Source organism: Botryllus schlosseri, chromosome 5 (genome assembly GCF_051294905.1).
Source record: "Botryllus schlosseri isolate E-star chromosome 5, Bs_hap1, whole genome shotgun sequence".
Taxonomy (NCBI): Eukaryota; Metazoa; Chordata; class Ascidiacea; order Stolidobranchia; family Styelidae; genus Botryllus; species Botryllus schlosseri.
In genome coordinates, this window is record NC_137240.1 from 7,746,475 (window position 1) to 7,763,829 (window position 17,355).

The window sequence follows — 17,355 nt, forward strand, 5'->3', positions numbered from 1 at the left end:
AAACTTTGTGGCTACAAAAAATTTTACTCGTTTTTAAGTGTGTTGATCATCACGCCATGTCAATTTATTTGTTTTATTCGCATGTTTATGATTCACAATGACCATAGAAAATGAGCCATCTACAACAGTAGGCATGTAGAGCAGTGGTCGGGAACCTTTAATCGCAATAATCGAGATATTGGAGCTAAAGAGTACTAGGCCCGAATCGGGATAGTTAGGCCAGCGATGTTATATTTCGTACCAGGCCTATTGCATACCCAGTTGTATTGGCCAGGGATGGTGTAGTGCGCACCGGACCTGCGATTCTGCAAGCTAACGGAACTAGGCTTGTTGGAGACGCGATTAATCAGACCAGCGATGATTGCCGAGCGCGCGGCAATCAATGACAATTTCGCAATAATCAACGGGAGATCGTGTTGCGTTATATCAGTGGTTCCCAATCTTTTTCGTCTCGTTCCCCCCTTGGCCCATATTTGAGCTAAAATCCCCCCCCCCCGATGAAATAGTTGCCTGTGACTAAAAAATGTGCTTTTTAACGCGCAACCATTTGTTGACTGAACAATTAATGGTCAAACATATTCAGATATGTCCGAACTATGGCGAATACGGACCGCACTAAACTTTGGTAGAATACAGTCAAATTTGACCTGTTTCTGGCCGGTCGGGTAGCAGCTGACGAAAAATAAATCACCAAGTCCGCTTGCTATGGACTTGAGTTGAGTCCATGAATTTGGTATGTTTTTCACGTTAGCTAATATGCTGGCTTAAAAAGTTAAACAATTTCACTATCGGCCTTGTGCTGAATTCGACTTGATTTTTTCCTGCTTAGTAGTAATTTGGTCGAGAGGCTGTCGCGGGCCCAACGAAATCGTCTAGTGAGCCTCACTTTATCAGGGGGTGTAATATCTACGGGAGGCATTTAAACATACACCTAGCTTGAAATCCGCCAAAGAAACATACAATTGTAAAGAACTAATTTTTACTCAACAGTTCTATACCATAGAAATCTAACAACCATGTGAACCTAGTGTACCTACTTCCGATACAATGCCAAAGCCAGATTTCCCCTAAAAAATTAAGCCAGATTCCCCCCTAAAAATCTCAAAATCCCCCCCCCGGATGGGAACCACTGCGTTATATTGTGCACAAACGATTCTCGCTAATTGGAAACACGCTTCTCGCTAATTGGCGTGCGGCCGTGCGCAACACTGATAAAATACGACTGAGTTGCAACTGAATATTAGCGTCAGAATGGTGATTTCAGAAGGACGTGGTCTTGCTACGCGCCTGAATGTATTGCTGCTGATTTTCTCACGTGCTCAGCAGCACTACGCAATACATTGCTTATTTCTAAATCGATCAATTCACCAGCAAGTCACCTACAGGCCTAACCGAATTCTTAGTATGCGTTATACCCAAAAAAATTTCTAGGTATGTCCGGTATACCTAGCATACCGTAGCTCAGCGCTTATCGTCACGTCACAATTGGAAATTCGAGACGTCATGGTACCACTAATTCGAACTCATTACATGGGATTCCTCGTGCGCGCCGCTGCTTCTCTGTAAAAATGGTATTTATTGTTCGAAAATAAAGCTGGAAACGAGAGGTAAGACGCAGACGGGCCAAGCCTCCACCGAGGATAACGCAATTCCTTGTATAAGTATCTTAGAATTTATTATAACTGATAATAATCGAATGTGACTGTCACACTGATTCCGAAAATCCAAGGGCGGAGATAATAAAGTCAGCTGATCCGGGAGAATGCTAATCATGTGATTAAAAACTGCTAATCGGGACTCATCTCAGGCGGAGATAATAAAGTTGGCTGACCCGGAATATTGCTAATCGTGTCTCAGCAAGTTGGAAAGGTTACGCCCGATGGTTGGTCGAGGTGTCCCGAGTTTTCAATCAAGTGGCGTTATCTGTTGCATCATAATGCGAAAACGCGTTAAAGGCCATCAGTTGTCAATTTGTGGAATGAAACAGCAGCCTGCTGATAGCGACACTGCCACTGTAATATGTCGAATTATCATCATCGCGAATTGAAGGTCGTGTCCAATTCGTTCGGTACAGCTAAGAAATGGATTATAGAATATTGGTATCGCTCTGCAATGGCGGGTACATAATTAGTGAAGCTATTACCGAGGAGACCATCGGCACGGTCATTATCGGAAATATTTATGCGTAGGACTGGTTTTCAGTTTTTATAGATAACAAGTTATCTATAAGTTGTTCCAGTTTGATAACTCAAGAGATTAACACTAACTTTATGCGCTGCGATCAACCGGTTTCCTTAATCCTGGGCTGATAAATCCTGACAAACGCGATAATCGGCTTTTATTGCTAATCCAACTCCGCCCTAAATCAGAGGTGGTCAAAGTAGTCAATAAATCTACTCAAGTAGAAGTAGAAGTAGCGACGAAAAAATATACTCAAGTACGAGTACAAGTACTTCTTGCTTTAGCAACCTAAAACTACTTGAAGTAGAAGTAGAATTGACTGACTTTAAAAGTACTCAAGTAAATAAGTAGTTGTGAAAACGATCCCAATTCGTTCACATGGATTGCAAAAAGGTGCAAATTGGTCTATGCGATAGGTTACGAGCTTGATTTATATTGATGCATACCACCAGGTATCCAATTTTCGAAAGCATAAGCATTCGTCCACATCATATGATGAAAATGATAGTATTGATATAGAAATGCGATGCTAATCCTCTGTTTTCTCGAACAGCACATCTTAGACTATAGCATGGTATGGCGCCATTCCCCATATTATAAGGCCCGTAGTTTAGTCGAAGAGCAATACGGAGAAGTTGTCTAGGATACCGTGTAAACACTTTGCGCGATTAGTAAACGTTAATAAAAAATATGGTGGACCGTGAAAATGCCATATTGTGTAGCTTTATTTCCAGAAATTAAAGGCATTACTACACTTGCTTTTATACTTCAACGTGAATGTTATCCAGACAAAAGAACTGATAATGATTATTGCTCAAAGTATATGATACTGGGAATTGAAAGTGAATTATAAATACTACTTCTAAAAGCCGAACATGTATTTCATGTTTTTCGTCCAGAAAATTCCAAAGGTGATATGCTAAAACAACTCTTAAACTAAAAAAAAAAGTCAGAGTCCACTTTTCCAGATTTGGACACGCCATGGATATTACAATTACGATATGACAAGTAAATGCTAGATTGCGAAACATCAGTTTGAAACGTTCTGATGAGCCATATATACCGTGATGAATTATTTGATATGGGCGAAGGGCGACAATGCGGCGTGAACGGAACCAGCCCAACCCTCTACCTAAATTATATTCACCGATACTTTCGTGAAATCATACTGGTCACTGTGTATCCACTGCGCGCGAAGCACGACGAAAATTCTGGGCTTCACTAAAATTTTAGGAAAATTTGATGTTGATACTGCGTGATAACAGCCCCGAAATTCCTCAGGCTATCTTCCTGATGGGAAGATTGAACTACTTCTACTTGACAAACTGAAAATAGCGAAAAGTAAGTAGGTAGATCACAAAATATTACGAAGTTGAAGTAGAAGTAGCGAAAATCAGATCTACTTGAGTAGGTACCAGAAGTACAGGAAAACTACTTGAGTACTTCGGAAAAGTAGAAGTACTTGGATACTGACCACCTCTGCCCTAAATACTTATCGACTTCTCCATTCTCAAAGTATTCGGCGGTAACATAACGTTGCGCTACACGCATAAATTTTATACTACACAGAACGTGGAGAAAGCGGGACGTGGATAGCTATGGCGTTGTTTGTAATTCGTGTTTGTAATTGTGAATGTCACATCCACAACAGTTCATTTCGCGCCGTAGATCAGGAAGACAATGTGTATTTCAAAACTGCGTTTCGAAATGGGCGGCGCCATATCTGCTGTGCTCTTCGACTCAACGTATCGCACAATTCATGATTTCGATTCGGATACATCACCAGGAGGTTTGAGTCAGTAGTCATTTCGATGGCGTGGGTTCGAATCCCATCCCTGCCACCACGCTAGGATACAGAGCCTGTATTCCCTGTTGCACCACGAAAGGATGTCGTCACACGATAAACGTTTATTACAGAAGAGACATCTTAACAGCATGAGTAGTCGTTATGGCAGGCAACTAAATAAACGGCGCAATCAGAGAACTAATCATTAGCGTGCCAATTAACAGGTGACAGGATTCGGCTCCAGTATATTACAAACAATACCGGCGCATGGAATTTGCGAGTGATATTGGCCGCCGGCGTGACAGTAACTTAAATTTGATGATTTTGAAGAGAGGGGGTCTGAGCCCCTAAACCTGAAGACGGCATTGTCTTTACCTCTCAAAGACATGTTTATACTGCCACGAGAATAGTTATTTTGGCCGTGATGAAAATTTACCAACAAGTCGCTGCGATATTGAGCAATTCAGTACAAAAATAAATATTTGGCAAAAAGCCATATCTTATACCCAAAAGAGCCATATATGGCTCGCGAGCCATATATGGCTCTTTTGTGTATAAGATATGGCTCTTTGAGAAATTTTGTTTTGGTAATTTGTTTTGTTAATTTTGTTCCTAATTTATCAATATTGCAGCAACTTGTTAGTAAATATTCATGGTGGCGAGAAAAAATATTCTCGTGGCAGCACAAACATGTCTTTGAGATGTCAAGACAGTGAGGTATGCGGAGTTAGGGGCTCGCACCGCCATCTTTTCAAAATCCCAAAATTTAAGTTGCTGCCGCACCGGCGACTAACACCATATTCGCAAATTCGATCTACCAACCATCGCGCGCCTATCAATCTTGGATTGCACGATACCTTGATTGACGAAAGAGAATAGCAGACATAGCGACATTTGTAGGACGATGCAGTTTTCAAATACACAATGTCTTCTTGATCCACACCGAGAAATAAAATGCCGTTGAAGTGACATTCACAATTACAAATTAAAATTAAAAACAACGCTATACATATCCTTTTTCTTGACTGGTTTTGTTATTAACTTTTTAGCGTCGCCGTAAAAATATGAGTGTGTAACGTAACGTTACGTTACGCCGAATATTTTAGGAGTCGATAAATACTTAGACCATTACGGTTGATTATATCAGTGATTATAAATTCTAAGGTATTTACGATGAGTTGCGCTGTCACATGTGAGGCTTGGCCCGCCGGTGCCTCATCTAAGTCTTACCACTACTTTCGCGCTTTATTTTCGAACAATAAATATGAAAATTCCGTGATTTTGGGAATAAAAATGTTCAGAATCTAGTCATTCATAAACATGGATAGAAGATACCATTGAATGACTCACAATTTTCCTTCACTTATCGTTGAAGACATCTGAGGCACTGCCTCACTTGCCTCCCCTAACCCCACGCCCTTGACGTATCACACGGTGGGTATGTACTGCTGTAGTGACCATGTTTGGCTCTACCTACGCATATGGGTAGAAAAAGATGGCAAACACTACAAATCCGATATATTAGTGCTACCAATACGTCACGGATGTTCAACTGTGACGTAACAGTTGATTGACTTGTATGGCTCTTTGGGAGTTACAATTGAAAATATTGGGCCAATATGGCTCTTCGGTCGAAAAAGGTTCCCGACCACTGCTGTAGAGTAAACTACAACTAGGGCTGTGCCCAATGAATCGATTACTCGAATCTGATTCGAGTATTAATTTTAATGATTCGAGTCAAATAGTAGAAGACGAATTTTTCAAGTACTGACATCATACGCTTCTCGTCACTGAAATTTAATTTATCAAAGAGGAATATAGTTTCTATAGTACTTCCCATTGTAGAAGCCTTGTGACCTTGATTAGTCGTGTCGCAGCATGCGAATAATATAGTTCAAAGCTACGAACGGTTCTGGAAATAGCACATTTCCGAAATATTGATCATCCCACAACATAGTCACAAAGTTCAATGAAATCAGTATGGTCGAAAAAGTTACCAAAGTATTGAATGTGATGGGTGACAGACATTATATTCTTGTGGTAGCATAAAAGGTACATATTTCAACTTTCACATATTACATTATGTTATGACGTCAAAATGATCGATAATCGAATACTCGACTCGAAGCAAAATATGTGATTCGGAATCGAACCACTTCAGTACTCGATTTTGCCAGCCTTAGCTACAAGGTGTAAATGTCAAAAGAAAAGTTCATCGACGGTGCAACCTCTACGACACCAACGAAATGCAGTCAGTAAAAAATTCTAAATTGTCTACGTAAACAATTTCGACAAATTTTTGACCTGACGCTACAATTTCCACAAAATTTTGACTTTTTCTGCAATGTCAAAAAATCATCGCCCGAGAAATAACCAACCAGCAGTAAGCGTTAAAATATCCTGGGAATAGTACGCGCGATTGCCTTTAACACAGAGACGGGCAACATACGGCCCCGACAGAATTTTGAGCGGCCGGCCGCAATTTTTTACCGTTAAAGTGAAATTCTAATCTGAAAGTATTGACAATTTCACGGAATGAAGCAAGTTGCCAAACTGAGAAAGGTGGTAATGAAACTACTTGTTCTGTTCGGGTCTACATACATTTGCGAGCAAATGCTATCAACCATGAACAGTAACAAGAGGCTGCGTTCCAATAACTGATGTTCACGTGCAGTCTTTACTAAGGACTTCTGCATCCGACATGCGGTCAAAGAGCAAAGAACTTGCTGACAAGTTTGATCGACCACAGATGTCAGATTGACCTCAACAGCTATTGAAGTACATTAGGCTGATAAATTAATTAAATACTGTTTTTGTCTCTGTGCTTTAAACTCAAAGTTTACATTAAATACTTAAACCTAAAGTTTACATTAAATACGACTTATTCGTTGTATAGGTGGATGAATACGCGGTTAATGTATCGATTGTGTAATCTGGCTCGCAAAGTACTTCAATTTTCCATATCAGGCCCGCCGACCGGAGAAGTTGTCCGCCCCTACTCTAACTCATCGCCAAGGGAAGCGGGTGGCGCAGTTAGTTATGCACCAATGTCACAACACCAGTAGTAGTGATTCGAATCCCGGTTCTGACCTGCTTCTCTGCGTCAGAGGTTTATCTGGGCTCGTCATCGCTTGCTGACCACACTGCACATGCAGAGACGCACGAAAAGCCCAGTTGAAGCAAGTACAGTCGAGCTTACGAAAATCGGCTGCAACAGACTCTGACGAGGACGCATGCGAGAGAGAGTGAAAGACGTGGATGAGAGTGTGAATGGAAGTCGTCCGCAAAAATAGTACCACCAGCAAAAACGCCAAGCAAAAGGACAATATTCATGATTGGGCGCAAATGACCGTATCGGCGGTAAGCGCCAAAATTGTTCAGTAGAAACAAGCTCATCGCCAGAGATCCCAGACGGTGCGTTATAGTTTCTAGGCTCTGACCAGAAAGTCTACTCTTTTCAAGCGTCGTGTCCTTCGTAAGCAGTTTTGAGCTCTGAAACTGTTTATTAGACAATATACCAATTTTCAAAATATTTATAAAGGAATGGCTTTGTCTTTAGAAATCAATATCGCTGCACATGAGTGCCACGACAAATCGACATGCTACAATTCGTTTGGAAGTTACGCATGCGTGTGCTACAAGGGCTATTCGGGAAACGGGTTTTATTGCGATGGTAGATTTTTTGATTAAAGAGCCATTATGAATCCGGCTTCGAGACTTTTTTCTCACACTGTCCTTTAGATCTTGACGAGTGCGCATTTAGTGAAGAGTTCACTGGAGATCGTGACGCAGGATACATAATTCAAGGTTCTGCAATTAAAAGTGGCACCTGGTGATATTTATACTCATCGCTTAAGCTTCCTTAGAGAATCTTATCCCCTCTTACGTCAACGTGACTTCACTATATTCGTATAAAAGCTGTGATGGCAATTCGATTTGCTCAAATATAAATGGAAGCTATGGATGCGACTGCCTTGAGGGTTTCGATGGAGACGGCTTTTACTGCGACGGTAAGCTATAGTAATAATAGTTTTCAACACAACATTATGTCCAACTCGTGATTGCATCGGATTTAGGATATCTATGCCACTGACCAGTTCTTATATATGCTCTATTGATTGAGCGTCCGCCCAATAGTATAATATGCCGTACATAATTTGTATAAGATAGGAAAACTCTTCGGGACCCCTAGTTTCTTTAATTCTGCGATTCCCAGTTTGAAAATCCTTGGATAGCCCATATATGTATGTACTTTCTATTTCAGATATTGACGAGTGCGAATTCATTGCAAACCACAATCTCAAGTTCAACTACTCCCTTACTTACGTCGGTAAGTAGGCTACACCCCTGCTAATAGAACCATATGAGTAACGCATAGCTGCAGTAAATGTAAATCGGAATGTTATTGCATGTGCGATGTAAAATGGAAAAGTGCCGTATCAAAAGACAATTAATCTCTTTATAATAAACTTCAACACTGCGCCGACTGTTTGCCCTTCACCAAATCAGGGAATGACCTAACGAGGTATTAAAAAATCACGTTGCTTTTCTTTTATCCTCTTTCATACATGATATGCTTGTACCTGGCTCCGTAGAGGATGCATTTTCTAACATATGTTTTTTCTTCGATGCAATGCTGGCACATTCAGTAAACAATGTACAATTCAAAATAGCATAATTCATTTTCCCGTAAACTTACTGGTTTTCGTGCAATGTAATACAAAATACATCATGTTAGTCACGCCTAAAACTATCATGTTCGTGTCTGTCTGATTAACAGATATCCCCGTGTATGGAGAAGGCACTGGAGATGACTACGACGTGTACAGGGTGCGACAATGTCACGAAAAAGCCAACTGTTCAAACATTCCAAGCAGTTATATATGCGAATGCATGAACGGGTATTTAGGCGACGGGTTTCTTTGTAAAGGTACGCAATACGCATTTGACTCGATATGAGATAGAAGTGTCATTCCTCACCATCCCCGGTATGATTCTAACGTATGCATTGGCGGAGATGAGAATGATCCGTACCTTGATGTAAAAACTCTCCTAACCTTTCGATATTCAGTTTTTCTGTCGCCCGAGTCTTAACAATCCTCCGCCCCATCATTTCCACTTAGTAACTATATAGGATGAATATGAGGCATTGCATTATATGTGAAGCCATGTTCACTTTAACCAACGAAATCACAAGGCTTATTCATGTAGTAGCCTATATTCATGTTCATGTACAGTACACTTATTCCAAATCTTATCTTTAGTGTGGCCTTTTCAATATTATACGTTTACTTGATTGAAACTGTATTAGCCTACTCAACTCACTATCCATTCGATTCCAAGTATAAATAAAATATAAGGCATGTAATTGGACATCAATGAATATATCATATACCAATATTTAGTCTAGAGGTGAACATACTCGCTCATTCCCACTTCCATACCGAAAGTTAATTAAATAAACACCACAGTATGGCCACTTTGAACGAGAATTGAAAATACAGATGTTTAAATCAGACGCTTTGTTTTTATGTTTTTTTAGTTATATAATCGCGTACATATCAAATTATCACCTGAAATTTCAATATGTTGGTTCACTAGAGTATACGCTGCACGGCATAGTATGCTTTCAAGCAGGAGTTCAAGTTGGATCGTCACAGATGCCAAAGTATCGACAACTCTTCGAGACCCCTACTTTCATACCGCGATCCCCAGTTCGAAAAGTCTTCGATAGCCTATTTGTATCTATTTGCTATTGCAGATATTGACGAATGCGAATTCATTGCGAGCCACAATCTCAAGTTCAACTACTCCAGTGCTTTCGTCGGTAAGGGGGCTACAGCCCTGCTTTATTATAGGAGCGTACGACTAACGCATAGCTGCAGGTATTGCAGGGTAGAATTCTATTGCATGTCAAATGTAAATTGAATTTTTTTCGCCAAAATGACGATTAATAGTCTCTTTGTAATTAACCTCAACCTTGTGCCAACTGTTAGTCATGACCAGTCACGAAATCCGGGACTGGCTAAGAAGAGGCGAGCTTCTGCATAAGAAACCAGTTGTAATTATCTCATTAAATTATGCTTTCTTCCTATCCGTTGGTGTTGCGGTATAGTACTAACCGGAATAACCAACAAACACCATCACACTCAAGTAAAATAGGTAATTCAGGTGCTATACGACCTGTAGTGACAAACAAGTTTGTGGTACCCTACGCCGTGTGGTGAAAAAAAAACAATTTAGTGGTACGCGATGGTAAAAAGTTTGAGAAACACTGAATTGAATGAAGCGACACCAGATGATAAACGTGTACTCGCTGCACTTGCCGGTGTCGATTTGGAGGTGCGCACGCAGAGATGCCGTAGGCCGTACTCTTTGAAGTAGACGAGTAAAAGCCCGTTCTTTGGTGATAGCTTCTTAATCATATGGTGAAATTTAACAGTGTGGTATTGTATGCGCCTGCGAATTGTAATTCGAACCTGCACATGATCGTGTATTGCTGTAAGGATCAGCGAACGCAAGTAGAGAAACGCATCCCAGACGCCGTTATAGTCCGCGACCTATTTTCGCGATGCGAGCTAGTAGGGATGGTGTGAACCTCTGAAAGGTTCTGGTTCGTGTGAACGCGAGCCTTTTTGAAAGGTTCTGTGTGAACACGAACGTGAACCTCATGACGTCATATTACTAATCCCAACCCTATCTTTCAATGAAGTGATAGCCTATATTAATGTACACGATACCCAGCGACGACTCGGGCCACATCATTCCACAATGCCGAAGTATGTTGGCGTTTTAAACGTCGCTAAATGTATCAACTTAGGCAATCAAAGAATATGATACTCCTATAAAATCAATGTCTTTCGTCGCTTTGCCAACAATTTCGATGAGGACTTACCAGGGAATATAAGCTTACGCCTTAACGGTCTAGGCCAGACCGGACAATGTATTCGGCGTCTGAGTACCGCTACATTGATATTAAGCTGAGTGTAAAACGGGTTTCTATACTTGCTACCGATATTACCCCATTAACAAGTTATACCGCAGTAGCCAACACCTCAATCGCAAGGATATGGTTTTAATGATGCAGTAAAGATATGACGTCAAGATTGACCCTGTACGCCTGCTTGATTTTTTTGCATCAGAAAACGATATCAATCTCATTGATTGGTTGAATAAGCATCATTCGCTGACTATGTATTTCGCTCGAGACATTGTGTGATTGCGGGTCAAACTCACAGCAGAGAGTCACTAAATATTCATAAGCGGAAAGCTGGATATTTCGAGCAAACTTTTGTAACAAAGCAAGTAAAACTTTTGAGATTGTCAAGGTGCATGCTCGTTTAGTGTTGATTTTTAAAGCTGCCAGCGCCATGCATAGAGTGGCCCGCAGTTGAAATGAAATAATTTTCAACCAAAGATGTTATAATGAAGTGAAAATTGTAATATATGAAAAAGCTTCACAGTGCAGAACCTACCAAGGTTCTGTTGTGAACGCGAACCTCTAAATTTCCGAGGTTCACACATAGAACGCGAACGTGAACCTCACGTTCACACCATCCCTACGAGCTAGTCAATTCGATGCTCAAACCCCACGGTGTTGGATATAATAGCTATAGAGGAAATAGTGATTGAATGCACGCTGTTCTGTTCTGTGCATTTATTCTTGTCTGATTGAAACAATCGTGTTCCAGAATTGTCACGCAATAAGCGTGCATATAGTTTATTCGTTACTGATACAGTGCACTGCACACCAGATTCTTGGTGCCACTAGTTCTGTACGTATTCGGTTCTTTTGAAGGAAAACTTTCTATAGTCCAGTAAACTTGATCGACACCGGGCAGACTGGTAACGAGTAGGGCTGGGCAAAATCGAGTACCTGAGTGAAGAGTGCTTCGATTCTGAATCACGTATTACGCTTCGAGTCGAGTCGAGTATTCGAGTATCACTCATTGTGACATCATAACAGACTGTAATATGTCAAAGTTGAGATAAGTACCTTTTATGCCACCACAAAGAACATAATGCCTGTTATCCGTAATATTAGAGATACTTTAGTATTATTACGACCATACCGATTTCATTGTACTTGTTGACAATGTTGTGGTATGACCATTGACCATGGCTTCGAAAATGTGTTATTTCCAGTCACGTCCGTAGCTTTGTACTATGTCTCGTATGCTGCTACACGGTCAATCAAGGTTCCAACGCTCCATCAGTGGAAAATAATGTCAAAACTATATTTCTTGTTAGTAAATTAACTTTCGGTTGCGAGGAGCTTATAATTTCAGTACTCGAAAAATATGTATTTTACTACTCGACTCGAATCATTAAAATTAATACTCGATTCAGATTCGAGTACTCGAATCATTGTGCCCAGCCCTAGTAACGATCGCATCAATATCGAATTTCAGGCGGAGATAATAAACTTAGCTGATCCGGGAGAATGCTAATCATGTGATTAAAAACTTCTAATCGGGTTGCATTTTAGGTGGAGATAATGAAGTTAGCTGATCCGAAAGAGAGCTAATCGCGTGATTAAATTCTACTAATCGCGATGCATAAAGTTGGAAAAGGTTACGCGAGACGGTGTCCCAAGTTTTCAATCAAGTGGAGTTATCTGTTGAATCATAATACGATAACGCGTTAGGCGGTCAGTTGTCAATTTGTTACAGCAGCATGCTGATAACGATACTGCCACTGCAACAGGCAGAATTATCATCATCACGAAATGAATATCGTTTCCAATTCGTACGGTACAGCTAAGAAACAGATTATAGAATATTGATATCGCTCTGCAATGACGGGTATATAATTCTTTGATTGTTTAGTGAAGCCAGCATTGCCTAGGAGGCGGTCATTATCGGAAATATTTGTGCGTAGGAATGGTACGCAGTTTTTATAGGTAACTAGTTATCTATAGTTTGTTCCGGTTTGTGAAATCATGTGATGAACACCAACTTTATGCGCTGCGATCAACCGGTTACCTTAATCCTGGGTTGATAAATCCTGACGAACGCGATAATCGACTTTATTGCTAACCAACTTTATTATCTACCCCCTTCAACGCATTGGGTATTGGTAGAAAGCGAATTTCTGGTCGTGACATGCGGTCATATTGCGCTGTCTGCAGTTACACTTGAACAATCCTAGCATTTCAAGATTACAGCCAACCGTATGGCTTGACAAGATCAAGTGCAGCCCTGGCATTAAGACGTCGCATTAGTGCTTTGATGCGGTACGCAGCAATTCTGTGGAGTGAGTTCTGCTGCGACTTGCAGTCAACATAGAGTAATGATGACGTAACAGGACTGTGCATACCCACACAAAATAAAGGTTCGAGCGCGACGGCAGTAGTAAGGGGATCCGTTTTTGTTACCGCCCCTCAGGCTATTTAGAATGTAAACACTCTCATAATATAATTAACGTCGGATTATGGCCGGTCCATGCTTCCGAGAGATAAATAACATTCATTATACGTTAGATGATACTTTTCCTTGATATTCTATTATGTGTATTTAGGACTAATGCGACAACGGTAGACTATCGCCGTGTGTATTTATGAGCATCTCTCGCCGCTACACTCTCGAAACTTTCCTCCGACAGTCTATTATGTGTATTTAGGACTAATGCGACATCTATTGCGTAGAATATGCGTACAGAGCTGTTTTTGAGAATATGAATTCTCGCATAATACACTTAACGTTGAACTAGATTTCATGACATCATCACAGAGAAATTAGGCGACTATCTAGGTTGTAGGTTCGATTCTTGTAGTCACCACATTTCATACGATTCAGTCATTTTCATGTCACTAGAATAAGGGTAATTAAATCGACGGATGTTCGCGAGATATTCTATGTGTATTTAGGACGACTTGATAAGTGGCTATATTCGCCAGATAATATTATTATGTGTATTTTTACTTTGTATTTTAGCGGATAACATGACCTCTAGGATAATACTCATCAACGTTGAACAATATAGTCGCAGTTTTATGATGATTACGTTAGATGATTAAATTCCGAAACTTCATAATAACTTGCTTTCATGGATATAAATTCAGATTATACACATGAATTTCGAAAACTATGATGTCAATGCAAGACTCCACCACCGCGAACCACAATTCCAGCATCGGTATTGGCAATAAAGCCTAAGATTTAGAGTCGCACCTTAACGCGAATTATGCAGGTATTCTAGCAGACTTGTCACATTTTCTGTATCTGAAGTCGAATTTCAGCATCGTTATTCACTATAAGCCGAGAAATGTACCTTCGCGCAATCTATACAGACAGACGCATACACTTTGCTGCATCTGAAGTAGAATTTCAGCGTCGGTATTTGTTATAAGCCGAGAAATGTACCTTCGCGCAATTTTTACAAGTAGTCGCACATACTTTGCTGCATCTGAAGTGGAATTCCACCATCGTTGTTTGCTATAAGCCAGGAAATTAGAGTCGACGCTTCGCGCAATTTTGACAGGTAGTCTCACACACTTTGCTGCATCTGGGCTTCATACTAATACATGCATGATTTTGGCATGTCGAGAATACGGGTAATTATAATTAAATCATCAATAAACGCCGGAGGCGAGTCATTTAAACCTTGTTGGTAGATAATAGCGCTTTCGACTACAACAAAGTTGCCCTGCCACAAAAAATAGAAGCCTTAATGATCATACAGAGGAAAGTTCAATTTTACATCGAATTATTCGAATCGACTACGTACATTGTATAGGTATGAGGTGAAATAAAACGGATTTACGCAAAAGTTCGACACTAAAACGCCGGCGGTGTCTTGTAAAGTAATAATGTAAGCTGCGATGGATGCTGCTATATAATGCTAGTAGCGAATATAGTAGAAAGTCCGCGTCTGGATGAATGTAAGCAGGTGCGCTTAGTAACGTAGTAAATCGCATAACAGAATTTACATAAATAGCTACTTCTACCTTAATTTAATGGATTTATCTGAGATCATTGCTTTACTTAATCTCTCCAAAATGTGCATTATACAAGTACGTCACCATCGAAACCATCTGCCTATAACTAGCTGGCAGTATAATTGCAGCAAATACTCGGGTACTAATTTTAAAGTAACTTAGATATCTAAATGAGCTCTAAGTCGCTGTTATCTCGCATCTTGTACTTGTATTCGTACTTTACCTTTACACGACGTTTTTGTATAATGGATACTAATTTTAATAAAAATACACAAAAACTGTCTACACGCACCAACTACTCAAGTGTTTATGACACAGGAATGATTCATTAAGTATAGCGCAAGCAGGCCAAACCTATACTTGAGTCCTCCAAAATGTACAAGTACTTCGCTATGTACTCCCTCCACGTAAAAAGTGACTAGGTTTTAGACTACTTTATCGATCTTCGATGTTGCGCAAATACCACAAACTTTGCTTGCTTTCAGAGCTGGCAACTAAATGCAAGACATACTTTACGCAAAAGTCTTTATTCTGAAAATTTTATCAAGTTAATACTTTAAAAAGTTTTACTTGAGCACTACAGAATGTACAAGTACTTTACCTTTACAGGACGTGTTTTGTAAAATGAATACTAATTTTATTGAAAAAATAAAAAATAAAAAAGGGCGAAAAATTACATTTTATCCCGGAACGCAACAAGATAAATCGTATGAATTTGTAAACTACTTATTCACGACATAATAATAATTCTACTTGTATACTTTTTCATATTTTGTAACAATTTTAGTATTACTTAAATAAAATACGGAAAATATACTAATCGAAAAATTCGGTAACCAATTTCGCAATGATGATACTTTTCCTTGATATTCTATTATGTGTATTTAGGGCCAGTTGAGTACTCCGAAATGTACAAGTACTTTACCTTTGCACGACGTTTTTGTAAAATGAATACTAATTTTATTGAAAAATAAAAATTATGTACTCAAGTAGGTTTTTGTCTACACACACCAACTACTCAAGTGTTTATGACACAAGAATGATTCATTAAGTATAGCGAGAGCAGGCCAAACGTATACTTGAGTACTCCAAAATGTACAAGTACTTCGCAATGTACTCCCTCCACGTACAAATTGACTAGGTTTTAGACTACTTTATCGATTTTCGTTGTTGCGCAAATACCACAAAGTTTGCTTGCTTTCGGGGCTGGCAACTAAACGTAAGACAGACTTTACGCAAAGGTCTTTATTCTGAAAATTTTATCAAGGTAATAGTTTAAAAACTTATACCTGAGCACTACGAAATGTACAAGTACTTTACCTTTACACGACGTTTTTTGTAAAATGAATACTAATTTTATTGAAACAATAAAACATAAAAAAGAGCGAAAAATTACATTTTATCCCGGAACGCAACAAGAAAAATCGTAGGAATTCGTAAACCACTTATTCATGACATAATAATAATTCTACTTGTACACTTTTTCACATTTTATAACACTTTAAGTAGTACTTAACAGTTTCAGTTTTAAATAAAATACGGAATATAAATATAATCGAAAAATTCGGTAACCAATTTCGCGTAGACTATGCATACAAATGAGGAAAGTTACATCAACGCGTGTTAACTACACTGTAAAAAATCTGGTAGATTTACTGGGAAATCTCCGTAAATTTTGCAACGAATTACCGGTAGCTGCCAATAATTGTGCGTAGCTTGTAATTTTACATTTTGATATGTAATATTACCTCAATTTAGCTCTAAAGTCAAGTTTCCAGAATTTCTTCGCAAAATTACTGACAGTTACTCGTTTCTGAAGTTTACCAGGCTATTGGCAAAATTGATTAGCTTGAAAATCTCTGCAGCCAATGTATACGTGGAACTGAATGTTACTGATATCATTCTCGTGGTGATTTGACCTGATTCAACCTCGTTCGCGAGACTGGGGTCTGTCATACGGAAATTGTTGGCCGTAGTACCAATTTCAGCACAGTACATAGTAGGGTGAAAGAAACAACTGACAATCGTAGATATAGCCACTATATTATATTATAAGGCTGTGGCTATCGGCCGGTCTCGCTGGTTACATCCGGTATTACCTTCGCTCACTGATGAAAAAGATGAAAGTTATTAAAGAAAGCAGATTAGTATGAAAACTCGTTAAATAGAAGTAAAAGTAGCCTAGAAACATAACTACTTACTGAAAAATCGTTGCGTAGAAGTGGGGTTAGTCTACGAACATAACCACTTACTTACTTTGAAATCTCAACTTGTACTTGTATTCGTACTTTACCTTTACACGGCGTTTTTGTATAATGGATACTAATTTTATTAAAAATAAACAAAAAGCGCGAAAAATTACATTTTATCCCGGAACGCAGCAAGAAAAATCGTATAAATTTTGTAAAGTAGATAGAAGACTACACTATTCCGATGCACTAAAGACTCT

The 17,355-nt window shown here is 39.4% G+C and overlaps 1 protein-coding gene across 6 annotated transcripts in view; it reads left to right on the forward strand.

Moving 5' to 3' along the window:
- Nucleotides 1-17,355, forward strand: part of LOC145438860 (uncharacterized) — a 131,739-nt gene that overhangs the window by 18,165 nt on the left and 96,219 nt on the right. For 5 of the 6 annotated variants that reach the window (XM_080316223.1, XM_080316222.1, XM_080316224.1 and 2 more), the window contains exons 11-16: nt 7,527-7,640; nt 7,709-7,774; nt 7,834-7,977; nt 8,232-8,297; nt 8,748-8,897; nt 9,729-9,794. In XM_080316223.1, the coding sequence (XP_080172349.1) occupies nt 7,527-7,640; nt 7,709-7,774; nt 7,834-7,977; nt 8,232-8,297; nt 8,748-8,897; nt 9,729-9,794 (606 nt within the window). The remainder of the gene's footprint in view (nt 1-7,526; nt 7,641-7,708; nt 7,775-7,833; nt 7,978-8,231; nt 8,298-8,747; nt 8,898-9,728; nt 9,795-17,355) is intronic. The other variant, XM_080316226.1, reaches the window with a different exon arrangement.